The sequence below is a fragment of the Patiria miniata genome, unplaced genomic scaffold (genome assembly GCF_015706575.1).
Source record: "Patiria miniata isolate m_02_andy unplaced genomic scaffold, ASM1570657v1 HiC_scaffold_20, whole genome shotgun sequence".
NCBI lineage: Eukaryota > Metazoa > Echinodermata > Asteroidea > Valvatida > Asterinidae > Patiria > Patiria miniata.
This window is the reverse complement of record NW_024037059.1, coordinates 26308254-26335304: the sequence shown is the minus strand read 5'-3', so window position 1 is coordinate 26335304 and position 27051 is coordinate 26308254. Positions and strand designations below refer to the sequence as shown.

Below are 27051 nucleotides of genomic sequence, written 5' to 3'. Positions count from 1 at the left end.
CGAGTAAGGCCTACTGCGTGATCGGGTGGGGGACCGGTCACGGCGTGGTGTTAGCCTCCATTATTCACCTGTTGAAAACACAGATGAGTGGTGGAACGCCCTTAGTCCGTACCCACAGAGAAAACCCACTGGGCCGTGCGAATTTAAAGGCGGTTCCGGTGCCTCGTGGTGGCATTCGTGACATGGAAGCGATGACGATCATCTCGTAGTCGTACTTTACCCACAACCGCCATTCACCGCGTCACGTCCTACGTTACCTCATACCGAGAGGAAAATCGACCGGCAATCCAACGGTGTCATCCCCACTGAACCAACCGCGACGTGCTGGTAAGTTGTGATTAACATCCTGCATATACAGTGTCCATGTAAATCTGCAAAAGATAATTAAACTTATGGTATCCCCCATATCCCTCTGCTTGGTTTACTTAACAGTTTTCGTTTATCATTAAAACTAGCAGTATAAAATAATGTGAAGTTTTATCACGTTTTTTAATCTACACGTGTTGCATCTCTGCGCTACCTTTATGGGTAAGCCCTTTATGCGTATAGGGGCCTGCGCCTCGCCGCCCAAGTTTGCCTTAACTTAATCTGTCATGCACAAATTTTACATTAGTAGTCCGTGAAATTTAGAGGCCATCTTCCCAATCCAATATCATGCGAGTTTGTACCATGCCACCAACCACCACTAACGCTATATCGATTGCTCAGTGACCCGATAGCCCCATTGTTGAACCATTCATCTGATCGTGTTAATACTGCATTGGGAGTTCGTGAATAGTGCATCGTCATTTTCCCGCGAGTACTTGTACTAGTGTCGACGACTGGTGCTCAAATGTTACCAACGTTTCTTTACGCGTACGATACAGAGGTCAACCATACTGTAGTTGGTCTACAAACATAAAACAAAAACAAAATTCTTATTGAAATTCTCAAAAGTTGTACTGTAGATTGTCCTTTTGATCATGTTTATGTTCCTTCCTCCATGTTTTGATCAAGATCTTTTAAAGTTCCAAAACAAAATTCTCATTGAAGTTCTCAAAGTTGTAGAACTGTCCTTTTGATCGAGATCTTTTAAAGTTCCACGAGTTGCGCTTCAACCCGTGAACCTTGACCTACCAATGGAACCATTACGAAATCTTTTGTGAAAAAACCTTTATTTTTTGACAATTTCTTGGCGAACGTGTGCTTTTTGACAAGCCAATTGTCACTCGGGGGATTTCTGAAATAAATTTGAGTATTTTGGTAACAAATTTTAACCATTTGCTGAATGCGAAGTTTGGCTCTGCGGTCAACAGTTTCCCGCCAATTTGTGTTTCTAAGAAATCCCACATTATCATCCTCTGCACTCTAAGTCTAGCACTATGGGGAAGATTTCGTCACGCGGGTAGTGATTGTACCGCAAATGCTTTCAGTCAATACTGTCTATTCAACGTGCGGGTTGGCCAATTGGTTGTTACGTAATGGTCTTATCGTGGTATTTGCCGATGAAAAAAATCCATACCATGATATACTGTACATGTATCCATGCATGTAAGCTTTTCATGTCATGGAAACAAAACGCTGCATTTTTAACGATCTGGCTTCCTTTTTGTAGCTTTACTCCCTACGGAAAAAAAGTTAACCATTTATTGTTTGGCTTACAAAATCAAATTACTTTTCTGTACCATCTTGGACTCTTAACAATTTACTGTCTTTAATCGCAAAACATCCACACATCATTTTTGATTTAAGCAAGATGTGGTTTTAGAAGGTATGCACAAATTCAGGATTCACTTTAAATTTCAGGCAGGTTTCGGGTTTGATGCGTTCTTTTTTTTTTATCAATTCCTACGCGCATGCGATTTCAGTATTTGAACGGAACGTGGTACGGCTCAATCAATAAGGTAAATATGCCACGCTACGGTTTAAAATCAACCTGTATACATAGAACACACCCCGGCTTATCTTTATCACAATGCAAAGAAAAAGGACCTTTGGCCCGTTGCTAATATGCTGTGGAATTGTGGTCCATTTTGCGCTGCGTAGTGTGTATGAGCGTTTAGCGCTGGGCCGTAATTAAACACTGGTATCGCACTCAAGGTCAGTTCGCACGCTAGTTATCCGTAACACTGCCTGTTTTTTTTCCTGCATTTATTTATAGTGTAGGCCTGCATCTCCGTTGTTGGTTAGGCTTGATGCGGCTAATGGTTGGTATAATTAATGGTGCCTTAATTATATCGGTGGTGTCTTATTTTGGATGTACATTAGCCCACTTGTTTAACAGCGTGTCTGCATGTTGGTATGTTGCTGTGCCGAGGTTAAATTCTCACACGATTTTGGTATGTCATGTTGTCGTTTTGACATGGAAGGTCAGGGTATTGTTGATTATATTAAACCCACTGTACATTTGTACGTGTGTACTGATAATTGATGTAGCGCACATGTCGTTTAATTAATGAAATTCTGTTAATTCTCTGTTATGCGCATATCGATGCTATGCTCTCAGAACTCTTATCATGGGTGCAGTTGCCAACGACCTGTTGCTTGAAGATCTCGCCTGACAACCGTGGAGCAATTCCTTTTGAATAGCACCATGGGGCCTGGGGAAACATACCAGCATACACCTTCGAAAAATTTAAAAAATTTGCTGTTTCTGCCATTGCCAGGTTTTCTCCATTGATACTTTTGAGTGCCGAAGAGGCAAGATGTTGGCATAGCTGTGTCCAACGACATATTTTCAGCTGTGCCTACATACTGCCATTTTGTCACTTGTAAATGCCTTCAGGAGGAACAGTAACCTTCCAGGATGTGCACCGAATTCCGAGTACAATTCCTATACACCGTAACATTGATTTTCTGTACGACCATGTTCTTACCATCACTTTAAACATGTATTGTTCTTGTAAAAACTGCAAGCCCGCCATTTTCTCTCTTGTGTTCATTTGGTCTATTCATGCAATGTTTGATCTTCGCCAGGCGTGCCCATGTGACGTGCACACAATCTTACGTAACTTTTGAGTGGTCATCGCTGGTTGTTGTGGAGCCCACTGAAGCTGCTAAAGAACATGTTCAAATTAGCGAGTGTAGAAAAGGCAAGATGTTGGCATAGCTGTTGTTGCCAAAAAACCAGCTGTACCTACATATTGCCATTTTTCCACTTGCCCAATCTTCGCAGTTGTCGACAGCACAGTGAACGAATCCAACCATCAGTGAGACTGTACGTTTATACTCTCAAGGTACTTGATATTTTTTGTCTCCACAGATATGCAGAGGCAGTGATGCTTGAGTAACTACGCTTTGGATCACAGATCGGGTGTGGAGAAGGCAAGATGTTGGCATAGCTGTTTGATTCAAATTCTCAGCTGTGCTCACATATTGCCATTTATGCACTTGTAAGAATCATCCACTGCAGCGACTCGACACTAAATGAACACCATTCGTGTCGTGTCGGTGTGCCTGATCGGAGCCGGGTACCCGAGTAGGCCTATAGGCTATACCAGATTATGAGATCGGGTAGCCGTAACCAACTTACAAGTTGCTTCAATATAATACAGTCGAACACCTTTATAGCAAGGTCCTTGGGTCTTTACAAATTACCTGTTTATAACAGGTACCTTGTATGATCAGTAATGGAAAACAAAGAAAAAGACTTGGGGCCTAACAGTTTCCTTGTTTTAAGCAGGATGTTGTATTAACGGTGCTCTTCTTATGAGGGTTCGACCGTATTTACAATTCTTGGACAAAAATAGTGTGGAATGCTTCTGATGGAGAGTTTTTAAAAACTTCTATACTGAACAGATTTCGCGTTTTGTGTGCATTTAAACGCGCGAAAGATGACCCCACAAAAGTTGAACGTGCAGCTCACACCGTAAAGCTACATTGTACGAAAGCCTTCAGACATCTTCCTGGGTTTTTGAATTTTAGGGTTGGGTTCGTTTACGGGTACCTTGAACCCTGTGTTGTACAAATAAATAGGTTACCTGCTGTTCCCGCAAGACCCGTTCATGCACACCACTAAAAATTGTGTTTCCACTTATTCACTTTTGCTCATGTCATTACCTCTTCCTTGTGTATACGGGTCTGTAATGGGTTTACGTTTTCGGTGAAAACGGTATTTTTTACAAAAATGAATTGTTTCATAATATATGCTAATAATTTCTGATAGCACGTGGCAATCATTTATGTGCAGTGTACTTGTGCATGTACATGTACATGATACGTAAAGCAACTGAATGTAGATCGGCTATGTAACATAGTTATAGGAGCACATTCATTTAAGAAGAGCAATTATTTTATTCCGCTTAAAGATAATTTACTGCACCCATGACTGAATACGGACCGTACACAACATTGTTATAAATCGCATTCATGTTTTATACTGGTGCTTTCAAAATGCTTGGATCAAGGTTCATTTTTCATTTGCCTCAATAATTAAAGGCCACGAGCTTAAGCTAGATGTTAATTAAATGGTAACTATATGAAATCTGAAATGATCTTTAACTTGTCAATGCACACAAGTGTCTTGAGGTTTGTTTTTTAATTGCATACGGATTACGGAAACTATTTTGTTATAGTGAATGTAAAAACTACAATACGAGTTTCTACGCTCAATAAATATATTAAGCCACTTCATATAATGTTACCATAACATATATATGTTCGTCTATAACATGTCGTTGCTGATTTCTTGGCAAGAATCGTGGCGAAATTATTAGAACTGAAAAAAAATCAACAAGGGCCAAACCCAACTGCAGTGGTCCATGCAAGTTGCAAATTAATTTCCAAAAAAAAAAGACTCCCTTTGATTGTATTGGAAAAACGACATCCACACTCGAAATGGTTATTTTTTTGTTGGTTGGTTACAATATGCATTGGAAGACTCTTAACCTTTAACAAAAGAACAAAAAGAGGTTTCACACTCATGTGTTCATGATGTGTATTAACCCTCGCCTTCCCAAATCCTTCAAAATCCTCTTTGCAAAATGGATGCTTTTGCAGGATTGAGGCTCTATGGCACAAATGCGTGGCTGACTGATTTTAGAGGATGCACTGTGTCAATGTCTTGAGCCGGACCTTGTGTGTTTATACACCTTAGGCTATACACCTGTTTTTTTCATGGAGTCAGTTGGAAGATATTGCATGATTGAAGTTGCATCCTTGCAAAAATGCCGAAGGAGTTGGGTTAATACCGATTCTAGCAGTTAGCTAGAACTCGTCCCGTCGTCCAGACCCGGTCTTCGTCGCTGCCACCAGAAAGCCGTATATTTCCCGCACGCTGGTCGAGGGCCCCCAGGCATCGATGACTCGCCCCTGCCGGTCCACTAGGTACTTCCAGAAGTTCCAGTTGGGCTGTTTTCCCGAAGCATCTGGACGGAAAATTGGCGGAATCTTAATAATTTGTCAAGTACAATATAACCACGTGTCATCAAGATTTTAATTTGTATTAGAACACAGTTCCTATTAGGACAATATGAAATAAAATTCTTCACATTGGCATAGGCCCTACAAACGTGACGACTTTTAAGATTCTACATATAATTTCATGGTCGGTCGGTCCCCGAAAATTGACCAAAAATAATTGACCAAATGCATGCTATGCAGTCGTCAGAAAATACACTCTTAAAAATTGTTTGACTATTCGTAAAGCTATAATTGACTTGAAGGTTTTCTAAAAAAGAAAATTGGCGGGTAACACTATGTGGAAAGAAATCTCTTCTAAGAAGAAGTGTGGTTCTGAAAAGAACCGGAGTTGGTTGAATGTAGTTAAATGCCTTGAAGGTTTTCTTAAATAGAAAAATGGCGGGTAACGCCATGTGAAAAAAAAACCGGTTGGTTGAGTGTAGAACTAGACGTTCTACACGCAATTTTTCTATTTTGATTCGTAAAGTTGTTTATGAAAGTTTTGCAAACAGAGTCCAGATGTGCAGTAATGTTAAATGACTTGTTATTATGTTAAACGCATTTTAGCTTTATACTCGGCAGACTATAATAAGCCACGCATGCGCATGTATTGCTTTTCATGTATAGTTAGGGAATTAGAACCTCGCATTGTTACGTAAGAGATGACAAACACAAACACATTGATCACAATGGCACAAAAGATCCAAGCCCAACAAGAGCTATAAATTGCCGGCTCATAGCTTACTGGGTCCATTAGGTGCACAACTGCAGTGTGTTACAGAAACTGGTGGTACATGGTACATGCAAGACAATGTATATGGATGCACCCCTGTACACATGTACTAAAATTCCTATAGACACCAGTGCTAAATGCCCATACACATGTATTAAAAATTATTTATAAATACTCGGATCATTCGCAGGTATTTAAGCTGCACAGAAAAACGAAGTCATGTTTCATTTTCTTTTCAATTTTTTGGTGGGTTGACGTTTGACTTTTTGAGAAACTGTCACCCAAAGAAGACGACCCCTATTTTTCCCAAAGCGGAAAGGAAGCCATCTTGAAAAACGATCCCTCCACAAAATAGCAAAATGGCAAAATAACGCCAGGGTTTCGAGCCCGATTGCATCCAAAACGCTCAGAACTGGAATCTCCGAGCATGATCCGAGCCTAAGGTTCATTGCCATATCTCTTCAATTTCCCAAGTTGTATGGCTTTCAGAACTATCTTTTAGTAGAATATTTTGAGGGTACATGTATAACTTTTATTCATGAGCTCGGCGGATGGGTTTAGGCCTATTTACTCTTCGCAAGTCGGCCATATCAAATTGAAAGCGAGGTTAAGTCTTCATTTTGGAATTTGCGGATACAAATGAAAGCAACGAAATTAAAGTTAATAACAAATTAATACCAGTCGAGTCTGGTATAATAAATAATTTAAAATCTGCGATTAAACATAACCTATTATGTTTTAAGCCACATAAAAAAAAAATCTTAATTGAAAGTGAGGCTTGACACGCACTCCAATCATAAAATAGTCTGGCACCATCGCATTCAACTGTTTACAATTTATAACATCGATTCAGGGTCTACGATCGGAAATGGCTTCCTCATAAATGAGTTAAACCCCCACTGTTTTTCTTGCATTACAAAGTCAACCTAAAAAAGGCGTTGATCCTCTGAATATTTTATCCCCCTCTAGATATTTCCAAATACATTTTCCTATGTTGGTAACGTAATACACCTGACAAAAGGTGCGACATAATGAGTCTCATATTTCTCATATTGAGGGCCTCCATGAAAAGCAGTGTCCTGCACCATGCCTGCACTGATCGGAGTTTACCCTCATTAAAGATGACGTAAATAACATTGAAAATATAATAAATAAATACGGGCGGTCAGGGCTAATAGTTTCCAAATTCAACAAGAATATGCACATTATGCCAAGATAATAAGGTAAATCCCCCCCCCCAAAAAAAAAAAATCACGAAACAAAATATATGGTCGAAAGCGAATGATATGATATGAACAACTCTTCGATTGTGTCTCCCTTAACCCTACAACCTCAAGAATGACTGTGGCTATATTGGGGACTGCATTAAAGATGGGGTTTTAATATAATCTGTAAAATAATTTCCCTTGGTGAAGAGCGTGCAATAAAACTTCCTTACTGATCAGATATGTGTAAGCTGGGTGGGCATATTTCCCGAGGACGTCAATTTTGCCGAAGACCGGGAAGGCCACCCCGTACGTCTCCTGGACATGAGCCAGGATCTCCCGGTCGCTACCCGGCTCCTGCTGGCCAAACTGGTTGCATGGAAAAGCCAAGATGTGCAGTTTCTCGTCTATCTCTGGCTGTTGGCTGAGCCAGACCAAATCCTCATAGTGGCTCTTGGTGTAACCACATTCACTGGCTACGTTAACAATGAGAGCAGGCTGTGTTTAGAGAGAAAGACCAAATTAAAATGCAACTGATAAATGCAATGTTCATTGCTGCATCAGCGTCGTTATGCACATCTTACAATTTTCTTGTAGGATCACTGGGAAAAATACAGTGTGACCCCCCCCCCCCCCCAAAAAAAATACAACCCTAAAACAAAACAAAAAGGGATTGGTGGATTTGTATGTTTTTGATACATCAGATTAAAGCTGAGAGCTTTTTTCTTTCAAATACTGAAAAAAGTAAAAATCACTTTTGGTTGCTGAGAAAATGCCAATTATGTAAAAGTACTCATTTATCTTGTACACAAAACATTACCATGAAGTGAGGGATTTTCACTCTACATGTACATATTTGTGCATGTCCTTATCCTTACAAACAACACGGCACATAATATGACAAGAGTACAAATGAATTTGATGGAAATACCTTTTATTTTCCACCTGAACAGGTATCTCATCCTTTTTAGTCCTATTTTAAACCCTTGCAGCATCATAAATATGTCAAAGTACTAAAAACAAATTGCACAAAATAAAATATAATTGCACAGTAGGCTTACAGTAAAATGTTTCAAAGTTTGAAGTACTAATGAACAGGATGAAAAATGACGACTTTTACATCATTGGCATTTTCTCAGCAACCAGAAGTGCCATTTTCATGATATTTTTTTAGTATTTGAAAGAAAAAGCTCCCAGCTTTCATCCAATACCCAAAACATAAAAATCAACAAATCCCTTTTTTAAAGGGAAAATACAACATTTGCAAACATCATAAAATAAAACTACCAAATCATTTTGAAATACCTTGCTGGACTGTTAGTGAATGACAGTGTAAAGCATCCTGTAACATCATGGCACCTGGTATACTGTCATTTTCAAGAAAAGTGGTATTTTTGTATCAATTTCCAACGCTGATCGGCCGATCAGCGTTGGAAAAAACTGGCTTGTTTTTCAAATACTGGCCCCAGTTGACCATCGCACTTGTTTGTAATCGATTACACACCTATGAACGGGTACAAGCCAGCTAGACTGGTTCCCTGACCTTTCAATTCCCCAATATATGTAAACTGCTCTGTTTCTTCTTAAATGGAGTCAGGGAACCAGACTACAGGAAAATGATTGTTTTTCTTGTTTTTTATAGCATTTTCGAACCCAAAACCTCAAAAAAGTCAGTGTAACTACATTTGCTATATATTTCCAACCCCCCAATTCCATCCATTTCTGAAAATTACAGCAAAAGCAAATGATGTATATTCCCTTTAAGACAAATGTTTTAGGGTTGAATTTTTTTATGGGGGGGGCTGCCTGTATTTCTTGGCTTACAGAGGAAGTTCTGTTAATTGTGTTGCCCCTTCCACCATAAATCCTGTAAAAATTATAACAAGTTGTCGGGATTTCCATAGATTGGGTTTTTGATCATGCGGATGCATGTGAATTGTTATCGTTTTGCTGAAAGAACTCTTACCTTTTTTGTGATACGTGGACAGAAGTTAATTGAAATGGTGTTTGTGTTCAAATTCCGTATATAACTTGAAAAGTACATGACTGATTTGAATGATTCCTGTACTAAAAGAAATCTCATTGATTGGGCTTCATATCCGAGATTTTGCTACAGGCAAAATTTCATTCAAAAATTGGTCCTGCTATTTGGGTTTCGTTTTGTTTGTGCTCGCCCTGTATAAAGGAAATAAACGCTTTTGGTACAGTTATGAAAGACATAGAGATCGTAATAATTTACAAAAAAAGCTAGCAAATGAAACAACTCGGACAAAATGACAATGCAAATTCAACCTCGAGATGAAGCTTTCAAATTATCGTTACAAAACGGTCATAAAGTTTCACATTCACGTTTAGTTCAGAAAGCGTTAAACGCTTCTGAAGGTACGACCATTTATCATGCTTAAACCTTGACATGCAGCGCATCATGCAGCGCATCAATAGGAAGTGGATGAGGGGCATGCACAAAGGGACATGACGTCAATCATTCTGGACAAAAGCAAGTGCGACAAAAGAGAAGTCATGAACGCTTGATTGCTTATGGGAGGCATGCAAAGATGCTCGCTGCAAAATGCACTGTGCAGTGAATAAGTGGGGACAATGAGTCAAGTAACATGCTGGCATTTATTATGGGATATTTGTGGATCAATTGAGATGTAAGATTTTAATATAAGTTTTTTAAAACTTTAATGTTTCAGAACATTATAAGCATTATTTATATACATAATATACACAAAAAATTCACAAAGTGTTATAAAATATCGCCGAAAAATATTTAATGCTGCCTTAAAAGTTTAACCTACTTGAAGCCAAGAAGAAAGCCATTTCCACAGCAAATGGAGTCCTACTCATTGTGTTTCAGGTTCAAACTGGAAAGTTAAAACAAACACTGATATTGCACTGGCTGCCAATGATTTTCTGCATAAGCAGAGAACAGAAAAAAAGGAAGTCGCTATTCAATTTGAATTCAAACATTTAAGAATATCTACAGCGTGTGCTTAAAAAACTCACAACTTGAAATTCAAGGAATTTTGTATAAAGTAAAGTTTATATTCAGCAAATAGTACACTCTATCTTTTTGAAAGGGTTTGTTTCTATACATTCTGTGGAATAAAGTGTTTTTAGCAATATCCAGACATTCACATCAGTCATGGTACATGTTTTCTTTATGTTTGACAACGTTGAAATACACCAAATTTAGGGTAATCTCAATAAGTCAGTACATGTATATAGTCTGTCGATGAAAAAAATACTGCGGAAAACTACGGTCTTAACTCAACAAAAAAAATCATTACAAATGTTCATGCAATGTCACTTCTTAAAAACGGCTTAATTTGAAGTGTTAATGTATTGGGCTCCATGATTGTGCAATTTAATATAAAACATTGACCCCAAAGGATGTCATTCCACTGTATGCCGAAATTCACTAGTATTAGTAGTATGCACAACATCCTCGTGGCATGATTTAGGCATATCATGTCGGCCCTATGTTAATTTGTTATGCTTAGGCAATTAAACCTACTCACTTAAATATTACTAATTCTAGTTGTATGTACTGTACATGTATTACGGCTTTGGCATGTACGCAAAGAGCTCTATGGTCTACAGGTTAGTTGCATTTCCTTGCTCCATGGTTGCATCATGGAGGAATGATTGCATGCACGGCGTAGTGTACCGAAAATTTATCATCACCTTTCCACGAAATGCATTTAAAGAAACTTGTATGCCTCTTGGATCGTTGGCAGAAAAAGAATAGAAATGATAATCTGCAAAAGCAAGAATTGGGAAAGTGCTTATAAAAACGGCATAAACAGAGCACAAAAACCGAACACGCTTTTGACACGTCAAACTACTCATGGGGGCTGCCATCTTGTTTTGGCAAATCTCGCAAGTGGTGAGATTTTACAACGTACTTTTCACTAAACATAACAAAAACAGAATGGTTAGCAAAATGAATAATATAAGATTAATTGCAAACATAAATTGGAAACAAAAGTATGCAATTTCAAAAGTAACAAATATCAAGAAGTATGGATAACATTTTTAATCCCGTTCTCAAGCTACGTAGCGTAGGTTTATTTCCATGGTCTCGTAACGGACCAATCACGGAAACGATATGTGCGTTGCTGCGAACCAATCACAACGCGGGTCATTTAAATGCCCATTGACAAAATAACAACTGGACCGGACCTCGACCACGCATAATGCATAGCGCATGCATTGATGCATACCGCATGCATTGATGCATACAGTACACAGGCTGCTGCTGATGTATATTCCGTAGGAGGAGGTAATTTGTCGTTACATAAATGTCTTGTTTTATTGTGTTTTGAAAGAATGCATTCATGATTTAACGAACAATTGTGTTTATGACTGTTTTATTTCAGCATAAGAACTATTCTGTTTACCATTGTGTTATTCCATGGAGGTTATTCGGTGTCGTTTTCTAAGACGAAACTGATGGCCTACCGCGTCACTTCGCACCATTTCTTTAACTTCATCTTTCAAAATTCATGACTTTGCATGTTAATTTCGCAATGGCTATCGATACTGCAGCCGCAACGCGATTTTGTAACAAAAAATTTCAGTCCCAGATTCATGTCTTTGCAATTGTGTATTATTTGCAATGATGACCTTTTTTAACTAGCCATCATTGCAAATCCACAATTGCAAAGACATGAATCTGGGACTGACATTTTTTTTTTCCAATTTTGTTACAAAATCGCGTCAGGATGCAAATTTCTCTCCAGAAGTCCTCCAAACGCATGCCAATTGCCACGGAATTACAGATTATGAAGGGAAAAATTGAAATCTACTGAAATAATGGAAATCCATAAAAAGAATGATTTGATTAAAAACATGACATGACATGAACGTAAAGAAAACTATTAAAACCTTTTTTTTTAATTTAATGAGCAGCGTGGTAACGGTTTCAAACGAGACACCAAAGCGTTCTGGTTGGACGGGTATAATAGATTCACAATGGTGATTTTGCAATACCGTAACGATAGCATTACCAGTTGAAAATCGCGTTGAAAATCTGCCATAACAATATTTTTTTTACAGTTTGGAACCTAGTGTATGTAACTTTGTCAATTTTTTTTATAAAGTTGACATTGAATGATACAAATTACAATTGTAATTGTATTAAGGGCGTTGAGATTGGCAATGCGATGGAAAGTGTTAAGCATCACAAATTATTTATTTTATTAAAATTATTACAATTTACTGTTTTATACAAAACAGAAGAAATTTAAAGTAGTGACTAGTGGCCTACACCATTTACGTGCAGTTTGAAAATTTGTGCCAAATTAGTTAACTTAATTTAACAGAACTTGGAAAAGCGTTCTTTGGACTTTGGAGAGATGTATACTTTTCAAGTAATACAATGCAGGTATTCGTTTTTACAGATTTTCAAATGTTTCAAGTTTTCAGCTTTAATTCTTGATCAAATCTTTGTATTATGACAAAGACAGATACACAAGAATTACTGCGTCATTTATAAAAACACATAGAGGCTATCGTTACGGCAGCCATAATGTGATTGACAACAGCTATTGTTATGGACTTGCCAAAAAAAAAACAGAATTAGTAATCTATCATTATATCACATTTATAATTACATGTACACATCCAACCATAGTGCTTTGATAGCTCAATTGGGTAAACGTACTACCATGCAGAAGGTACCAGTTCTCGTTACTTTTATGTTATACATTAAATCGTTCTTTTTATTGAAGTAGATTTCAATTATTTCTTAGTGATCTGTGGCTTTGTAGGATTTTTGTTTTTTAAGGAAAACAAAGTCTGAGTACCATTCGGCTGATGTCCGGTTTCGAGACCAAACGATCCTGACATTGAATATTGCCAGGTCAGGGAACCAGACGGTCGACACATACAACAATAGCCACAGCATTAAAAAATTGTGTTACAATCGAATCCTGATAAGAAGAGCACTGTTAATACAGCATTCTGCTTATAACGAGCAAAATATTAGGTCCTAAGTCTTTGTTTTTGTTTGTTGTCCATTACTGTTAATACAAGGTACCTGTTATATAACATGATTGTTTTCCATTACTGTTAATACAAGGTACCTGTTATACCAAGGTAATTTGTAAAGTCGCAAGGACCTTTTTATAAGGTGTTCGACTGTGTTCAAGTTGCCAAAAATGTGAAGGTTTATTTGACCTCCAGTTACAGACATTAGCTGCTTGTGAGAAAGAACTACAATGACACATCTCAACTTAGAAATTGACGTCAACAGTCTCTTAAAGGGAAAATACAGCATTTGCAAACATCAAAAAATAAAACTACCAAATTATTTTGAAATACCTTGCTGGACTGTTAGTGAATGACAGTGTAAAGCATCCTGTAAAATCATGGCACCTGGTATACTGTCATTTTCAAGAAAATTGGTATTTTTGTATCAATTTCCAACGCTGATCGGCCGACCAGCGTTGGAAAAAACTGGCTTTTTTTCAAATACTGGCCCCAGTTGACCATCGCACTTGTTTGCAATCGATTACACACCTATGAACGGGTACAAGCCAGCTAGACTGGTTCCCTGACCTTACAATTCCCAAATGTATGTAAACTGCTCTGTTTCTTCTTAAATGGAGTCAGGGAACCAGACTACAGGAAAATGATTGTTTTTCTTGGTTTTTATAGCATTTTCGAACCCAAAACCTCAAAAAAGTCAGTGTAACTATATTTGCTATATATTTCCAACCCCCCAATTCCATCCATTTCTGAAAATTACAGCAAAAGCAAATGATGTATATTCCCTTTAAGGCTAAATGGAGACAAATTTGAAAATTTATTATTTGACAAAGTCTTTTTTTTCCTTAATTTATAGACATTTAGCTGCTTGTGAGAAAGAACTACAATGACACATCTCAACTTTGAAAGTGACGTCAACAGTCTCTTGAGGCTGGATGGACCAATGGGCGGCCCTGCCATGCGGTGGCAGCGCAAGGCCACAGAGACGTCCATGTGCAATGCCTCCTTGAACAGGAGCTTAAACAAGAGCCTGAATCGAAGCCTGAGCAAGAGCCTGGGAAACGTGAGCGGCATCTCACCCATGAAGACGTCCAATCACTCCTTCAGCAAGACACCCTCAAAGTCCAGGACTCCCAGTGGCAAGAAGTCTAAAACTCCAGGTAGAAAGCAGAGTTGTAATCGAGTACTTTCCGAGTACTTTGTTTATTACCAAGTATTGAGCTGTCTTTGCGAACAATGCAAGAGAAATATTGATAGCAGACAGAAAAATGAAGTCAGTGTTAGAAAACAAATTAAGTTGAGACTTTGGTTACATAAAACCCCTTGTTAATTTACCTTTTGGGTAAGAAGTACCCTAAATGTACTTGAAAAGTACTCGGCGAGTACTTTCCGAATACTTTTGTCTTAAAAGGTTAGTTGGTACAAGATGCTGATTGTCTAAAGTGTTGAATTTCTTTTGATGGGGATTTCCTGTTCAGTGTCTGCATTATGCAGCTTTTTTTATAACAAACCATCATAATCTCTGGTAGCTATGCTGGTACTCGGAAAGTACTCGACTACAACTATGGTAGAAAGTGCTCTCTCTCAAGACGTTTTAATCAGGGGAGGTCAGGTTGGTGTAGCGGTACTTTCCTCGCCTTCCACCGCTGTGACCCAGGTTCGAATCCCGCCTGTGTCAATATGTGGATTGGGTTTTCAGTCCCTGCCCGATTCTGTGGGTTTTCCCCCAGAATATCTTCTGGGCTTTTCCTCCCACCTCTAAAACAGTCATTTCTTCTCGTTGTCTTCTCTGTAAGTTGGTGTGATATTTCCCCTGGGATGCTTTGCCGACTATATGATACAGATACAGAATCAAATATATGTTAGGACCATAGAGCTTTATTAAATTACTAGAGCGCTAACTCCTCATTCTGATGCGGGGAGATACTTTAAAGCCGTCCTGCACGCAGACATTTTGAATTCATGTGTGTGTTTGTAAAACATAACAAAATTTTATGGATTGAATTTTGAAAGTGTACTCTAAATGCAATGCGTAAGTAGAACATACGCAAACAACTTGAGCGTGTCATAACGATTCAAAAACGTCACGGTAAAAATCATCTGCAGCGGATATGCGCAGGCGTTGGCGCTGTCTGCGCAGAACACAAAGAAATTATTATTATTATTATTATTAATCATTTCTGGTAATGAAACCAAGGATTCCCCAAAAAGCGCCCTAGGCACTGTAGCTCGCAAGCCTGAAGAAACCTGTAGAGAGGAGACAATGAGAAGAAGTTACATTTTAGAGGCAGGAAGAAAAGCCCAGAAAAATATTCTGGGGAAAACCCACGGAATCAGGCAGGGACTGAAAACCCGATCCACATATTGGCCCAGGTGGGATTGGAACCTGGGTCACAGCGGCAAGGAAAGTACCGCTACGCCAACCTGACTCCCTGAGTCCCCAGAATGCTCATTTGCTACGAATGATGAGACAACCCCATAAATTAAATTAACTGATTTTTGTAAAGTCAATTTTAATGATACTTGAATGGCAAATTACACAGGTCAGGCGTAACAGGGACACCAAAACAATGTCAAACCTTTTTGGACCCCAGATTTATGGATTGACCCAATACCAAAATCTTTGGCTTCATGATTTTTGGAGAAAAACATAAAAAATTCTTAATGGTTTGGGAATTTTTGTTTTACAGGCAAAACTCCCTCCAAGTTGCCCGTAGGCGATCGCTTCATCCCCAATCGCAGCGGCACCAACTTTGACATCAGCGCGTTCAAGCTGCTGAACTCGTCCGTCAGCAACCAGGAGAACCAGGAGACCCAGAGCCCCCAGAAGCTGGACTACTGTAAGACCATGTCGGATAATCTGAACGGCGACCTGCTGAATGCCAAGATACTGTCCTACAAAAACAGGCCGCCGGTGGCACCCGAAGGTACTTAGATCAAAGAAGGATTCACATTTGCTCATCTCACAACCATAGCTAAGAGTGCTAGGGACTTTCTTTTGAGCTCTACAGGGTGAGTAAAAAAAAACGAAACCAAAATGTTGGGACCATTGTTTGATTGAAGTTCTGCATGTAGCATTTTCAAAATCTAGGATATGAAAGCCCAATTCATAAGCTTTCTTTTTAATAGTACAAGAATCATTCAAATTACTCATGTACCTTTCAAGTTACGGAATTTTAAACACAACCACCATTTTAAGGTTCTGTCCACGGATCACAAAAAAGTTCAGTGTTCTTTCAGCAAAACGAAAACAAATCACATAGGGATGTGTGTGAGTTGTTTTCGTTTTGCTGAAAGAACGCACACCTTTTTTGTGATCCGTGGACAGAACCTTAAAACGGTGGCTGTGTTTAACTTAAAATTCTGTAACTTGAAAAGTACATGAGTGATTTGAATGATTCTCTTGTACTAAAAGAAAGCTTATGAATTGGGCTTTCATATCCTAGTTTTTGAAAGTGCTTCATGCAGAACTTCAATAGAACAATATAGTCCCGACATTCGGGTTTCATTTTGTTTTACTCATCCTGTAGAGCCTGAAAGTAAAAGGTCACGCAGCTCAGCTTCTGGAACCCTCGCGTGGCCCCTCTACGCGCCTTTTTCACTTCACTTGCTGTAAGTGTATACCACCCCGAGAAACTTTAATGTTAGAATTTTATCTTGGCATTCTTTAAAAAAAAAATTGATGAGAAATCACTTGGAGATAGGTGATAACAAATTTCATTTGCAAATTTCATTGTTAGTTAACGCTTGTTTTCACCTCGATAGTTGCATGAGAACAAGAATGTATAATGACGGGAAGATTTACCTACCTACAGCCGATGGATTCTAGATTTAGTCGGGCTGGCTTGACTGCAGTCCTTAGAAGCGGTCACTTTAGATTTTTTCGTAAATGCTAATGAGTCCTTTATGAGTTTATTCAAGCAATTTGGAAACCCTTAAAGACTTTTTGGCCTTCTTAAGTTTTCACAAAATTACTGCCAAAAATTATTTTAAACTTGTTCATCCGATGTACACCGAGTTGCACTAGTCTGCATGCACTTTAGATTTTCTGAAGTGAGAGGTCAATTTTTGGCCGATATGTCTCTTCCACGTCAGGCAATGTATCAGTGTCCGTAAATTGATATGCTAGTAACAATTTTACAAAAGGCCTTTTTTGGGGAATGATTTTTTTAAGAAATCAATGTACCAAAAATAATTGAAAATTTTTGAAGTTTTGCGCGTTAATTTTCCTATTCAAGGGGTGAACTTTCAGACTCTATGGGGAAAATGTTGTAAAGCAAGTGCCCCTGGGTCAGCACTTCTGTGCGCATAAAATGCACAAAATTGTAGGGCAACTGACAAGTGGAGTTTCACTTAGAGTGAAAAGAATTGTATTTTAACCGTTTGGAAAAGTGACTTTAATATTCATGATAAAAAGACAGAAAATACAGTGTGCTTGTTACGTAACAAGCATATTGTATTTCCGGGATATCTTTATGATTGAGCTTGTTATAACGGGAGCCGACCATAGCAGTTTACTTGAAAACAAATAGTAGTGGCAGATTAACTCCTTTCCTGCCATTTTTCATCCATAAGATTATTATTCTGTTTAGATTGAGAAAATTAAGCCTTTTGAAATCCACATTTTAAAAAATACTTTCAGCATAAATACTCCCAGATTGGTAATTTGTTCAATCGTATTTTGTTATTAACCCTACTGGACTTCTGCACTTCACAAGTCTTCAAGTATTGCATTTTTGCCCAAAGAGTTGGCACCTACACTAGGGATTTTACGCAATCCTTGGAATATTGATTTCCCACTAAGGGGGTTTATTGAGCTTTTGTTTCCACCTTGTCTTTTTCAGGCTTCCAGAACAACTTACGGGTGTTGTACAGTCACACCAAGACGCCAGGCTCGACCAAGAAGTCAGTGAGGCACATACCCCAGGTCCCAGAAAGGATTCTGGATGCTCCAGACATCCTGGACGATTACTGTAAATATCATCATATGTCCCTTTTTTTGGGGGGGGGGGCTTTTTTTAGACTGTTAACTCAAATGGCTTTTTTCATTAACCTTAACTCCCTAGCATTATTTACTAGGAACCATGCCCAATTTCATAGCGCTGCTTAACAGCCGACTTTGTGCTTAACGAGCCTCCATTTATTCATACGGACCGTTAAGCAGTAAGCACAGCAAAAGCACGCTTAACCCCTGAAGAAAACTTTGCTTAAATCAGTGACCTAACAATAGAAATCTCCATGCGCGCGCAACCGTTAGCATGAAATAGTGCTTAAGCAGCAGCATGATTTTCTGCTATAGTAAGCGCAACTTTTCTGCCTACTGTTAAGCAGTGCTATGAAATTGGGCCCTGGCAAGTTCCAACACCATATGGGAAACTATACACACATATTTCTGACTTTGTTTCTGGAGGTGTGCCAACCCAATGTAAAAGACTGTCAGTTTAGGGGTACTGTACCCATCCTGACAGATTCCAACAAAACATGCTGTTGGGGTTTGATGGGTTGAGTTCTGTTAGGGTTAAAGACTCACAGAGACACATTGCGTGTGTGTACTGGTTTGCGTGTATGGCGTGAATGTGCACAGAGCTGTAGTGTCTATTTTTATCCCTTAACCAGACTTGAATCTGATTGACTGGAGCCTGCACAACCACCTAGCCGTAGCCTTAGGCAACAATGTGTACCTGTGGGATGCCAGCAGTGGCAGCATCAACCACCTGATGCAGCTGGAAGGCGAGGAGGACTACGTCTGCTCGGTGTCCTGGGTACAAGAAGGCAACTTTCTGGGCGTCGGGACCAGCAACGGGGACGTCCAGGTCTGTCAAGCTTCTCTGTGCCTAATTCTTACCACTTGAAACCTGCTCCCACAGGTTTTTGGTTTTGGGCATTTTCAAATTCCTGAGGTTTTCAGCTTCAAAATGATATAAGATCTTCATAGGTGCTTAGACCCTACCACTCCTGGGAGAAGGGATTAAGTGATAAAACCCTGACAACCAAATTATGAGATAAACTTGCATATTGGAATGCTTTCTGTACAAATTTGTTCACCCCCTTTTTTTTCACCAAATCGGCCCAAATTTAAAACGCACTACTGCTTGATAGATTGATTAAGAAAATCACAAAACCTCAAAATGGTGTTTACACCCCAAAATGACTTCACATACCCTTTATGAAAAACCAACTTCACCAGGGTTTCGTGGGAGCAGGGTGCAACCAAACTCCATGTACTATATCTAGCAGGCATGCAATCTACTTTTCCTCGGATCCGCTGATTTTCTCGTTTTTAACTTCCCATGAATGCCATTACAAATGGAAAAATACTGTACAAAGTCTTGTGTTTGGGAATTTCCTCGGTTTTTTTTTTTTTTAATTTTCTGTTGCATGCCTGATACAGGCATGCAACTTTTCCTCGCATCCGCTGATTTCCTCATTTTTTAATTCTCATGAATGCCATTACAAATTGAAAAACACTGTACAAAGTCTTGTGTTTGGGAATTTCCTCATTTTTTTGCTAAATTCCCAGTTGCATGCCTGATTCTAGGGCTGTGACGATTGTCACATATTCAATCATTTGATCATCAACCAATATTCGAATGGCAATTCAACTATTTGAAAAATTTGAGTGGTCTCAAGGAGATCATGAAAACGTCTGTTATGTTATTTTAATATTGGGTTATATAATGTTTAGTGCCACACTTTTGTTGAAAACCACTTTTACACAAGATGTGAGTACTTGCCTTAGCAATATTAGCTCAAATTTCATTTGGTCAAATATCAGCCATTCTGCTACCTGCCCTTTTGATTAACCCATTTGTCAACTTTTCGACAAGCGAAGGTGTACGCAATTCCCGATCTGTCTCCAGTTGAGGTTGTTTAATGCAGGTTGAAGTTCATCAGTGCATTTTTAAATCGAATATTTGAATATTTTAATCAAGTCCGAGTTGGAATGATCGATTACTAAATTATTCAGAAATCCTCTGCCCTAACAATATCACAACAAGGAAACTAGTGGATCAGTCTACTGCCGACAAATCTGATATATTGTGTGGGGTCTGTCTGGGTTTTTTTTTTCAGCTTTGGGATGTAGCTGCTACAAAGCGGTTGCGTAACATGTCAGGCCATGCAGCCAGAGTGGGTTCCCTTGCATGGAACAACTTCATACTCAGCAGGTTAGTGTGTGTCGACATTTGTCCAACATTTGATTAAAGTGTCTATGAAATGAATTTTTCTTTGGAACACATTTTGCGCAACTTTCTACTCTTAAATATATGAGCACTATTTGACATCCCTTTTTGGTTAATTTTATTTGAAAGCGCACTTCTCTTACACATTTAATTTTTGCTCATGAATATGAAAAAAAAAAATGGCACCTTAATACCCTTGAAAATGGCAAAACAAAAAATGGAAAATAAGGTTAAATGGGACACAAAGGTGCATTTTTAATGATTGCATTAAAAAAAATCACGTTGCCTAGGCCTTTTAAATTTTGTCTTTTTCTAGTCTATGATTAGAAACTTTGTTTCATTCCCTGAAAAGAAAATTCAACCCAAACATAAGTTGAGCACTGATATCTAATTCAAAATTTGCCAGGATCAATAATTCACTCAGCAAAATAAGTTGGAATCAGAGGACAGACGAGTAAATCTTCCTAACATAAACAATCTATCATACCAGATATTTTCTCTTAAAAATTCACTCCGCTATGCAGTGGTTCGCGATCGGGAGCCATCCACCATCATGACGTGCGAGTCCAGAACCACCAGGTAGCCACCCTGGCCGGCCACACCCAGGAGGTATGTGGGCTGAAGTGGTCTCCAGAGGGCCGTTACCTTGCCAGCGGGGGCAACGATAACCTGCTCAATATCTGGCCCTCGGCCGCGCAGGGGGATCCCACCACGCCCATACATACCTTCACTCAACACCAAGCTGCCGTCAAGGTGAGTGTTTGTCAGAAGCCAAGTACTGTTGAGTCTCGATCGTTAATACAAACTCATTCGGACCTAGCCAAATTGTTTGTTATATCAGAATTTTGTATTAAGAGGAACAACAGTCCCATTCATTGTGCACATGAATGCACAGTCCGGAGCAAGACTTTATGTTTGTTATAACCAGAATTTGTACTAACAGAGTTTGTACTAACGAGAGTTGACTGTAGGACCATGTGGAATTACCTGGAAAAGAACCTACTGACTGAGTTGACAGAAACTTTGCTCAAAGTGAAGATAAGACTGGTATCAAAATACCCTGTGAAATCTTTAAGCATTAATCCTAACTCCCTAGCGTCTTTTACTAAAAACTGGACCAAGTCCGTCAAAATCCATCAATCGCTGTGCTTTCAATACAAAACTGTACATGAAAAAAGTGGAATCCACCACTGATGCACTGGTTGACATTCGTGGACTTGCTACACATGGCTTTTATCACAATAGCAATACAGGGAGCTAGTCAAAATCAATCGGATGCTCGTAGCACTGCTTCATGCCATTAGGCCCAAGTCCATCCAACTCCATCAATATTTAGTCTTCTGGACCAAGTCCCCAAAAATCCACCAAAATGGGGGGATGGATTTTGATGGAGTTGAGGTGGTTAGGGTTAAAGGTGGCTTCAAAATAAGAGAGTGCCCGCATGCAGGCACACTTTTTTACAATGGAATCCAGTTACAAGCTGAAACAAACTTGATCAGAGCTTGGAAGCTGCGGGCCAACAAATTCGTGTTTATGCATGAGTGGCGTGATTGTGCCATGTAATTTCTTGAAAGAGTAGTGTTTTGAGTAAAAAAAAAAATTACTTTTTGTACCTAGGGACCCCATGATGACCTTTGACAGCAGTTAGGTCATGTGACATGTTTGGGCTGGGCTATGATACTTTTGACAAACTTGTTTGAAATCGGTCAGAATATGTAGAAGAAATGGACAATGTCAACGCTTGTTACTATCTAATGGAGAGACATTATGATTTGATGAGCTGCTACCCGCAGCTAAACAAATTGGGCACTTATATTTAGTCAATAGGTTGGTTGTTAGGCACCCTACTTAAGATTTTGAGCCTTTAAAATTGAGAGCAGTGGTAAAAATATTCTCATAGAAAGTGACATATTTCAGAATTCACAAAATGACTTGTACAAAAGGTTTCTAAGCCTGTTATACAAGCTTTTATTTCTTGAAAATTGACCTGGACAGCAACTATAGTTCCCTCATTACAATTCATGCATGTCCAATTTGCATATTCATAACAGCTTTTAGCAAGAGGACCAATGGTAATGATGGCTGTTTATTGCTTTTTGTTTTGCCTTGCAGGCTCTTGCATGGTGCCCCTGGCAACCCAGCGTTCTTGTAAGTGGAGGAGGCACAGCCGATAGGTACCTACGCTTCTGGAATGTCAACACTGGCACTTGCCTCAACAGCGTAGACACTAAGTCACAGGTAGGAATCCGCCTCGTAAATGATTCAAGCATTATTATATAACTGACATACAGATCCTGGTCTTTTGATTGGTGGAACTCACATCACGTGGCATTCATTTTTGCTCCCATTCACGCCCCGGCTCAAAAAGTACTATCCGCCCATGGGGAATGGGATTTACTATTCAACAGTAAGGATTATGCTTGTTCACTGGCGCGGTATAGTGCAAATGCATGCTGGTGTGCGCCTTAAGCGTAGCGCGTATTGTTCCCAAGAGCCAGTGCTACGGAGTTGAGCAACAATAGCAGAGATAGGTGGAATGTCTCTGTAAATCTGTTCTTTAGTACTGTGCTCACACCATGGGATGTTCTGCACCCTCGTAAGAAGCCTGGTGTACATGTATATGCCATCAATGCCATCTTGAAGCTCCTTCTTCATGGTCCAGGTTTCGGCTCCATAGAGAAGAATGCTCTCCACACAGGCTCTGAAGAAGGCCAGCTTTGCAGATTGTGCTATACTTGATTGCCAGATGTTATGAAGCTTGTTGCATTTTTAGTGATATCTTTAGAACTGATTGTCCAATTTTATTGATTTTTGGGTTGTTTTACCTGAAGATATCAAGAATTACAACGGGTAAATTTTGTTTTTGTAACCTATGTAGTTTTTAAAGAGGTTGTGGAATGCTCGAAAACATTTCCGTCATTTTTTGGGTATATGTAGCCTAAGGTGTGATGAAATAAAAACGACTATTGTTTCTGTCATGAAATGAGTACAAAGGGTACTTTTGAGAGCTATTTTTCAGGTCCTGTTTCGACCGAACGTGTAATTTGTGTAAAAGTCGTCGTTGCGGGCAGCAAACAAAACACAGTAAATCGTGACGTAATAAACAGGACTCGTTTATGCTACTCTGCATCGGGAGTCCTGTTTATTACGTCACGATTCACTGTGTTTTGTTTGCTGCCCGCAACGACGACTTTTACACAAATTGCACGTTCGGGTCGAAACAGGCATGACAGGACTTGAAAAACAGCTCTCAAAAGTACCTTTTGTACTCATTTTATGACAGAAACAATAGTCGTTTTTATTTCATCACACCTTAGGCTACATATACCCGAAGAATGACGGAAATGTCTTCGAGCATTCCACAACCTCTTTAAGCTACAATTTTATAAATTTGGTCGTCATATCGAGATCCATCGAGACTGTCATGTCAAGGGTCTACTCAGGTAGAAATTCCAAAATCTACCAGCTTACCACTTTGTAAACAGGTGTATTAAAGTGGTTTGCCTTGTTGACCTGTGTTTGACTCAGACCCAGATCCACTCGCGGTGGACTGCAAGACGATCGTGTGAATTGTGAAACGGCCCCAATTTACACCCAACCAAGGTTATAATAAACTAGTTTTTTTTATCGTCTCCGTTAATGCATAGGTCTGCTCAGTTCTCTGGTCAAAAGAACACCGGGAGTTAGTGTCAGCGCACGGATTTGCTCAGAATCAACTCATCATCTGGAAGTATCCGACCATGAACAGAATATCTGAGCTGCTCGGTAAGCTTGAGGTTATCCTCTAGTAGTCTGGTTCCCCTTTTGATCCCTTGACATTTCTGAACAAGTCATAGGTCTGTTCGCCTTCACATTACAAAACTGGAATATGATATAGCAAAGGCCTTAATGGCTTTAAATACAGATACTGGGAATTATTTCCCCCCCCCCCCCCACCCCCAACGACATCAAATTTAGCAAACGTGAGGTTCAGTTTAGTGATTTCAAAATTGTTAACACCGATACATGGCAGGTATATTGCTGATGTACGACATATTTTGCTGGTATATGCAACCATTTTACATCTAAAAACACCAGAGCCATCACAAATGTATACATGTAAATGTGTTATAAACAGAGGTTTTCAAAGATTTCTAAAACGAAAAAAAATCCTGCCCGTTTTCAAAGTCAACCCCTGGCTCCGAGTGGCTGGCCATGGGGTCACACACAATTTGCATTGCTCAGATATATCAGACGTTGGTTATAGAGAGAGCCCTGTAGGTCTCCCTCAAATGACGTCATTTCCTACGACCAGCCACGTGCATCGGCACATTGAGCATCAGCTGCGTCGTATTTCGAACACATTTCGAGCAACAAGCGGGCTTATGTGGAACATTTTCAACACTGCGCAATGCATGCTTGATTGCGTAAATACGCAGTTGCAGTTCTCCTACAGAGATGTGCAAAACAAAACCATAAACTACCTACAAAATGACAGTACACAGACAACAGTTGGGTAAAAAAAGGGGGCATTTTAATTTCAACTTAAAGACATCTATATTGACTTTGCTTTTTTCTTGTTCAATTTTTTCTGTTACGAAACCTAACAGGTCACACGTCGCGCATTCTGCACATGTGCATGAGTCCAGACGGCACCACAGTAGCCACAGCCGCCGGGGACGAGACGCTGCGATTGTGGAAATGCTTCCAGGTGGATCAGCAGCAGAAGACGGCCAAGAAGGGAAGCACGCAGAAAGCCTCGTCCGGTACCCTCAAGCTCAGGCAAAGCATTCGATAGATCTGTCTGATGCACTGAGGTGTTCGGTCGCAGGAGTGTATAGATCCGTCTCTCGAACTTTTTCAAAATATAGAGCTGTACACATGTAAATAAATTTGCAATGTACAAAGGTATGATTCATGTACAGCCTTAGCGCAGTTTGCTAGCTCAAGACCAGTACACCAGATTCTATCTAACATGCCAGCAGCTTATGTCATGAAACAGTGCGTAACTTACGCCATGCATAGGACTTACGCCATAAATTTATTGTGCGACTGGCACCAACCGCACAATAAAGTTATGATCGATTTCACGAAATTTGGAGTAGCTGCGCAACGTTTTAAATCATTTAAACATCTTGGACGAGAATATAACAGCATTTACAACGGTTTGTGTATGATTTGGAAACAATCGTTGAATCATCTCAGCCTGCCATTTTGAAGGAAAACATTTCCAACTTTCATCGGATTCATGCAGTAACTCTAAAAACTTGTCAGTTGTTACAAGTAAAATAGCAAATCATTTACTTCAACAGGGGTGTGAGTGACCACTGATGAAAATAGCTGAAAACAGCTGAAAAAGGTGTAAAAAAGCTGAATTTTGGGAATCTCCTATACTTTTGTACACAGCAAGTGAGGGAAAAAAGCTGAAATCCAAAACAAAAAAAGCTGAAATCAGCTTTAAAGCTGAGATTTCACACCCCTGTTCAAACACAAAGCTGTGAGTACATGTCTTGTATCAACCTTGATAAGTTGTGCAATAACAGACTCCACAACGATCACAATTTGCTGGAGAAATAAGTACTTTTCAGTCACTACGCTACAAGTTGCACCACCTAAAATTATTGCGCAAGTTGCACCATAATTTGTTGCGCAAGTCGTGGACTTGCGCACTAATTAAAAACTTTCAAGAAATTGTCATAACGTGAATGTTGTGCAGCATGAAATTGTGGCTCAAGTAGACTTAGCCATTGCGTAAAGTTTTGTGAAATCAGCAACAGCTCTATGGACTGTGTGCACAAGTACCCCCTCATAGGTAAGAAAGGAAGAGTTGGGGGAGACCACTGGGAGAGACATTCAAGCGCATTTGCGGTGACGCACGACTTCGCACAAAGATGTTACTGGCTTGTGCAAAACTCAGAATAAACTTAGTCGTACTTACTTTGAGACATCAAGCATGAACCAGTATGCACACACAGTGTGTACCTCACACTGGACTTTCAAAAGTGGTCACAAAGCACCATTAAATGTCCGTGCACAGGATCCATAGTGCAAACGTTTACTGGGCCATCCAAGTTGAACAAAGTATGTTGAATAACACATAGCCCCAAGGCCAAAAAAAAAAAAAAGGCGGTCTCTGGTCAGACCGAAGTTCCGGAATTGATGCGGCGACGTGTTTTTGGGGGTTTTTTTTGGGGGGGGTGGCTTTTTTTTTTCAAGCTTGAATTGTACAGACAAGGTGGGTATTATTTTGCTTTTTTGTGTCCTCATTATACACTCCATAATATGCCTTGGTGCCCTTTATCATTTGCCTTGGTGCAATTTTCCCCATTCCTTGGTGCTCCTTGGTACAAAAATTTGAGGAGGTGCAGCAATAGAGGGCACTGTTGTAGCTTCCGTGTTAATTTGAAGGGAAAAAAAAGGTTGACGCGCATGATTAAAATCGACGCGCGTGCTGACCAGAGACCGAGTATTTTTTATTTTTTTTTTGGCCTAACAGTCCTGAATCCTCCAATTTCAATATGATTTTGCACACCCCCTAGTTAATACCAAAATCAAAATCGTTATGCATCACTGAAAC

General features: G+C 39.5%; 2 protein-coding genes across 2 annotated transcripts; one reads left to right on the top strand and one right to left on the bottom strand.

The window, feature by feature from the left end:
• Positions 1-5165: 5165 nt before the first annotated feature.
• Positions 5166-11189, bottom strand: LOC119727237 (glutathione peroxidase 7-like). Its single transcript, XM_038199101.1, has 3 exons — positions 11008-11189; positions 7551-7815; positions 5166-5345 (listed from the first exon to the last, which is right to left on the bottom strand). Exons 1-3 carry the CDS (start codon positions 11182-11184, stop codon positions 5185-5187), a joined length of 603 nt encoding a protein of 200 aa, XP_038055029.1. The 5' UTR covers positions 11185-11189; the 3' UTR covers positions 5166-5184.
• A 331-nt stretch (positions 11190-11520) lies between these two features.
• LOC119728617 (cell division cycle protein 20 homolog) lies at positions 11521-25693 on the top strand. The gene is made up of 10 exons (XM_038200920.1): positions 11521-11605; positions 14171-14474; positions 16005-16241; positions 18159-18287; positions 18931-19127; positions 20386-20480; positions 21020-21248; positions 22608-22733; positions 24143-24260; positions 25085-25693. The coding sequence occupies exons 2-10, from the start codon at positions 14201-14203 to the stop codon at positions 25270-25272; spliced, it is 1593 nt and encodes a 530-aa protein (XP_038056848.1). The 5' UTR covers positions 11521-11605; positions 14171-14200; the 3' UTR covers positions 25273-25693.
• The last annotated feature ends 1358 nt before the right edge of the window (positions 25694-27051 follow it).

What these genes read in the sequence shown, in the direction of transcription:
- LOC119727237 (XM_038199101.1), bottom strand. Translation starts at nt 11,184, where the DNA reads ATGGCAGCCCCCATGAGTAGTTTGACGTGTCAAAAGCGTGTTCGGTTT. An exon ending in TAAATGCATTTCGTGGAAAG is followed by an intron (nt 7,816 to 11,007) that starts GTGATGATAAAT and finishes CTCTAAACACAG; the next exon opens with CCTGCTCTCATTGTTAACGT. An exon ending in AGCTTACACATATCTGATCA is followed by an intron (nt 5,346 to 7,550) that starts GTAAGGAAGTTT and finishes TTTTCCGTCCAG; the next exon opens with ATGCTTCGGGAAAACAGCCC.
- LOC119728617 (XM_038200920.1), top strand. Translation starts at nt 14,201, where the DNA reads ATGACACATCTCAACTTTGAAAGTGACGTCAACAGTCTCTTGAGGCTG. An exon ending in AGACATCCTGGACGATTACT is followed by an intron (nt 18,288 to 18,930) that starts GTAAATATCATC and finishes TCCCTTAACCAG; the next exon opens with ACTTGAATCTGATTGACTGG. An exon ending in CCAGCAACGGGGACGTCCAG is followed by an intron (nt 19,128 to 20,385) that starts GTCTGTCAAGCT and finishes TTTTTTTTTCAG; the next exon opens with CTTTGGGATGTAGCTGCTAC.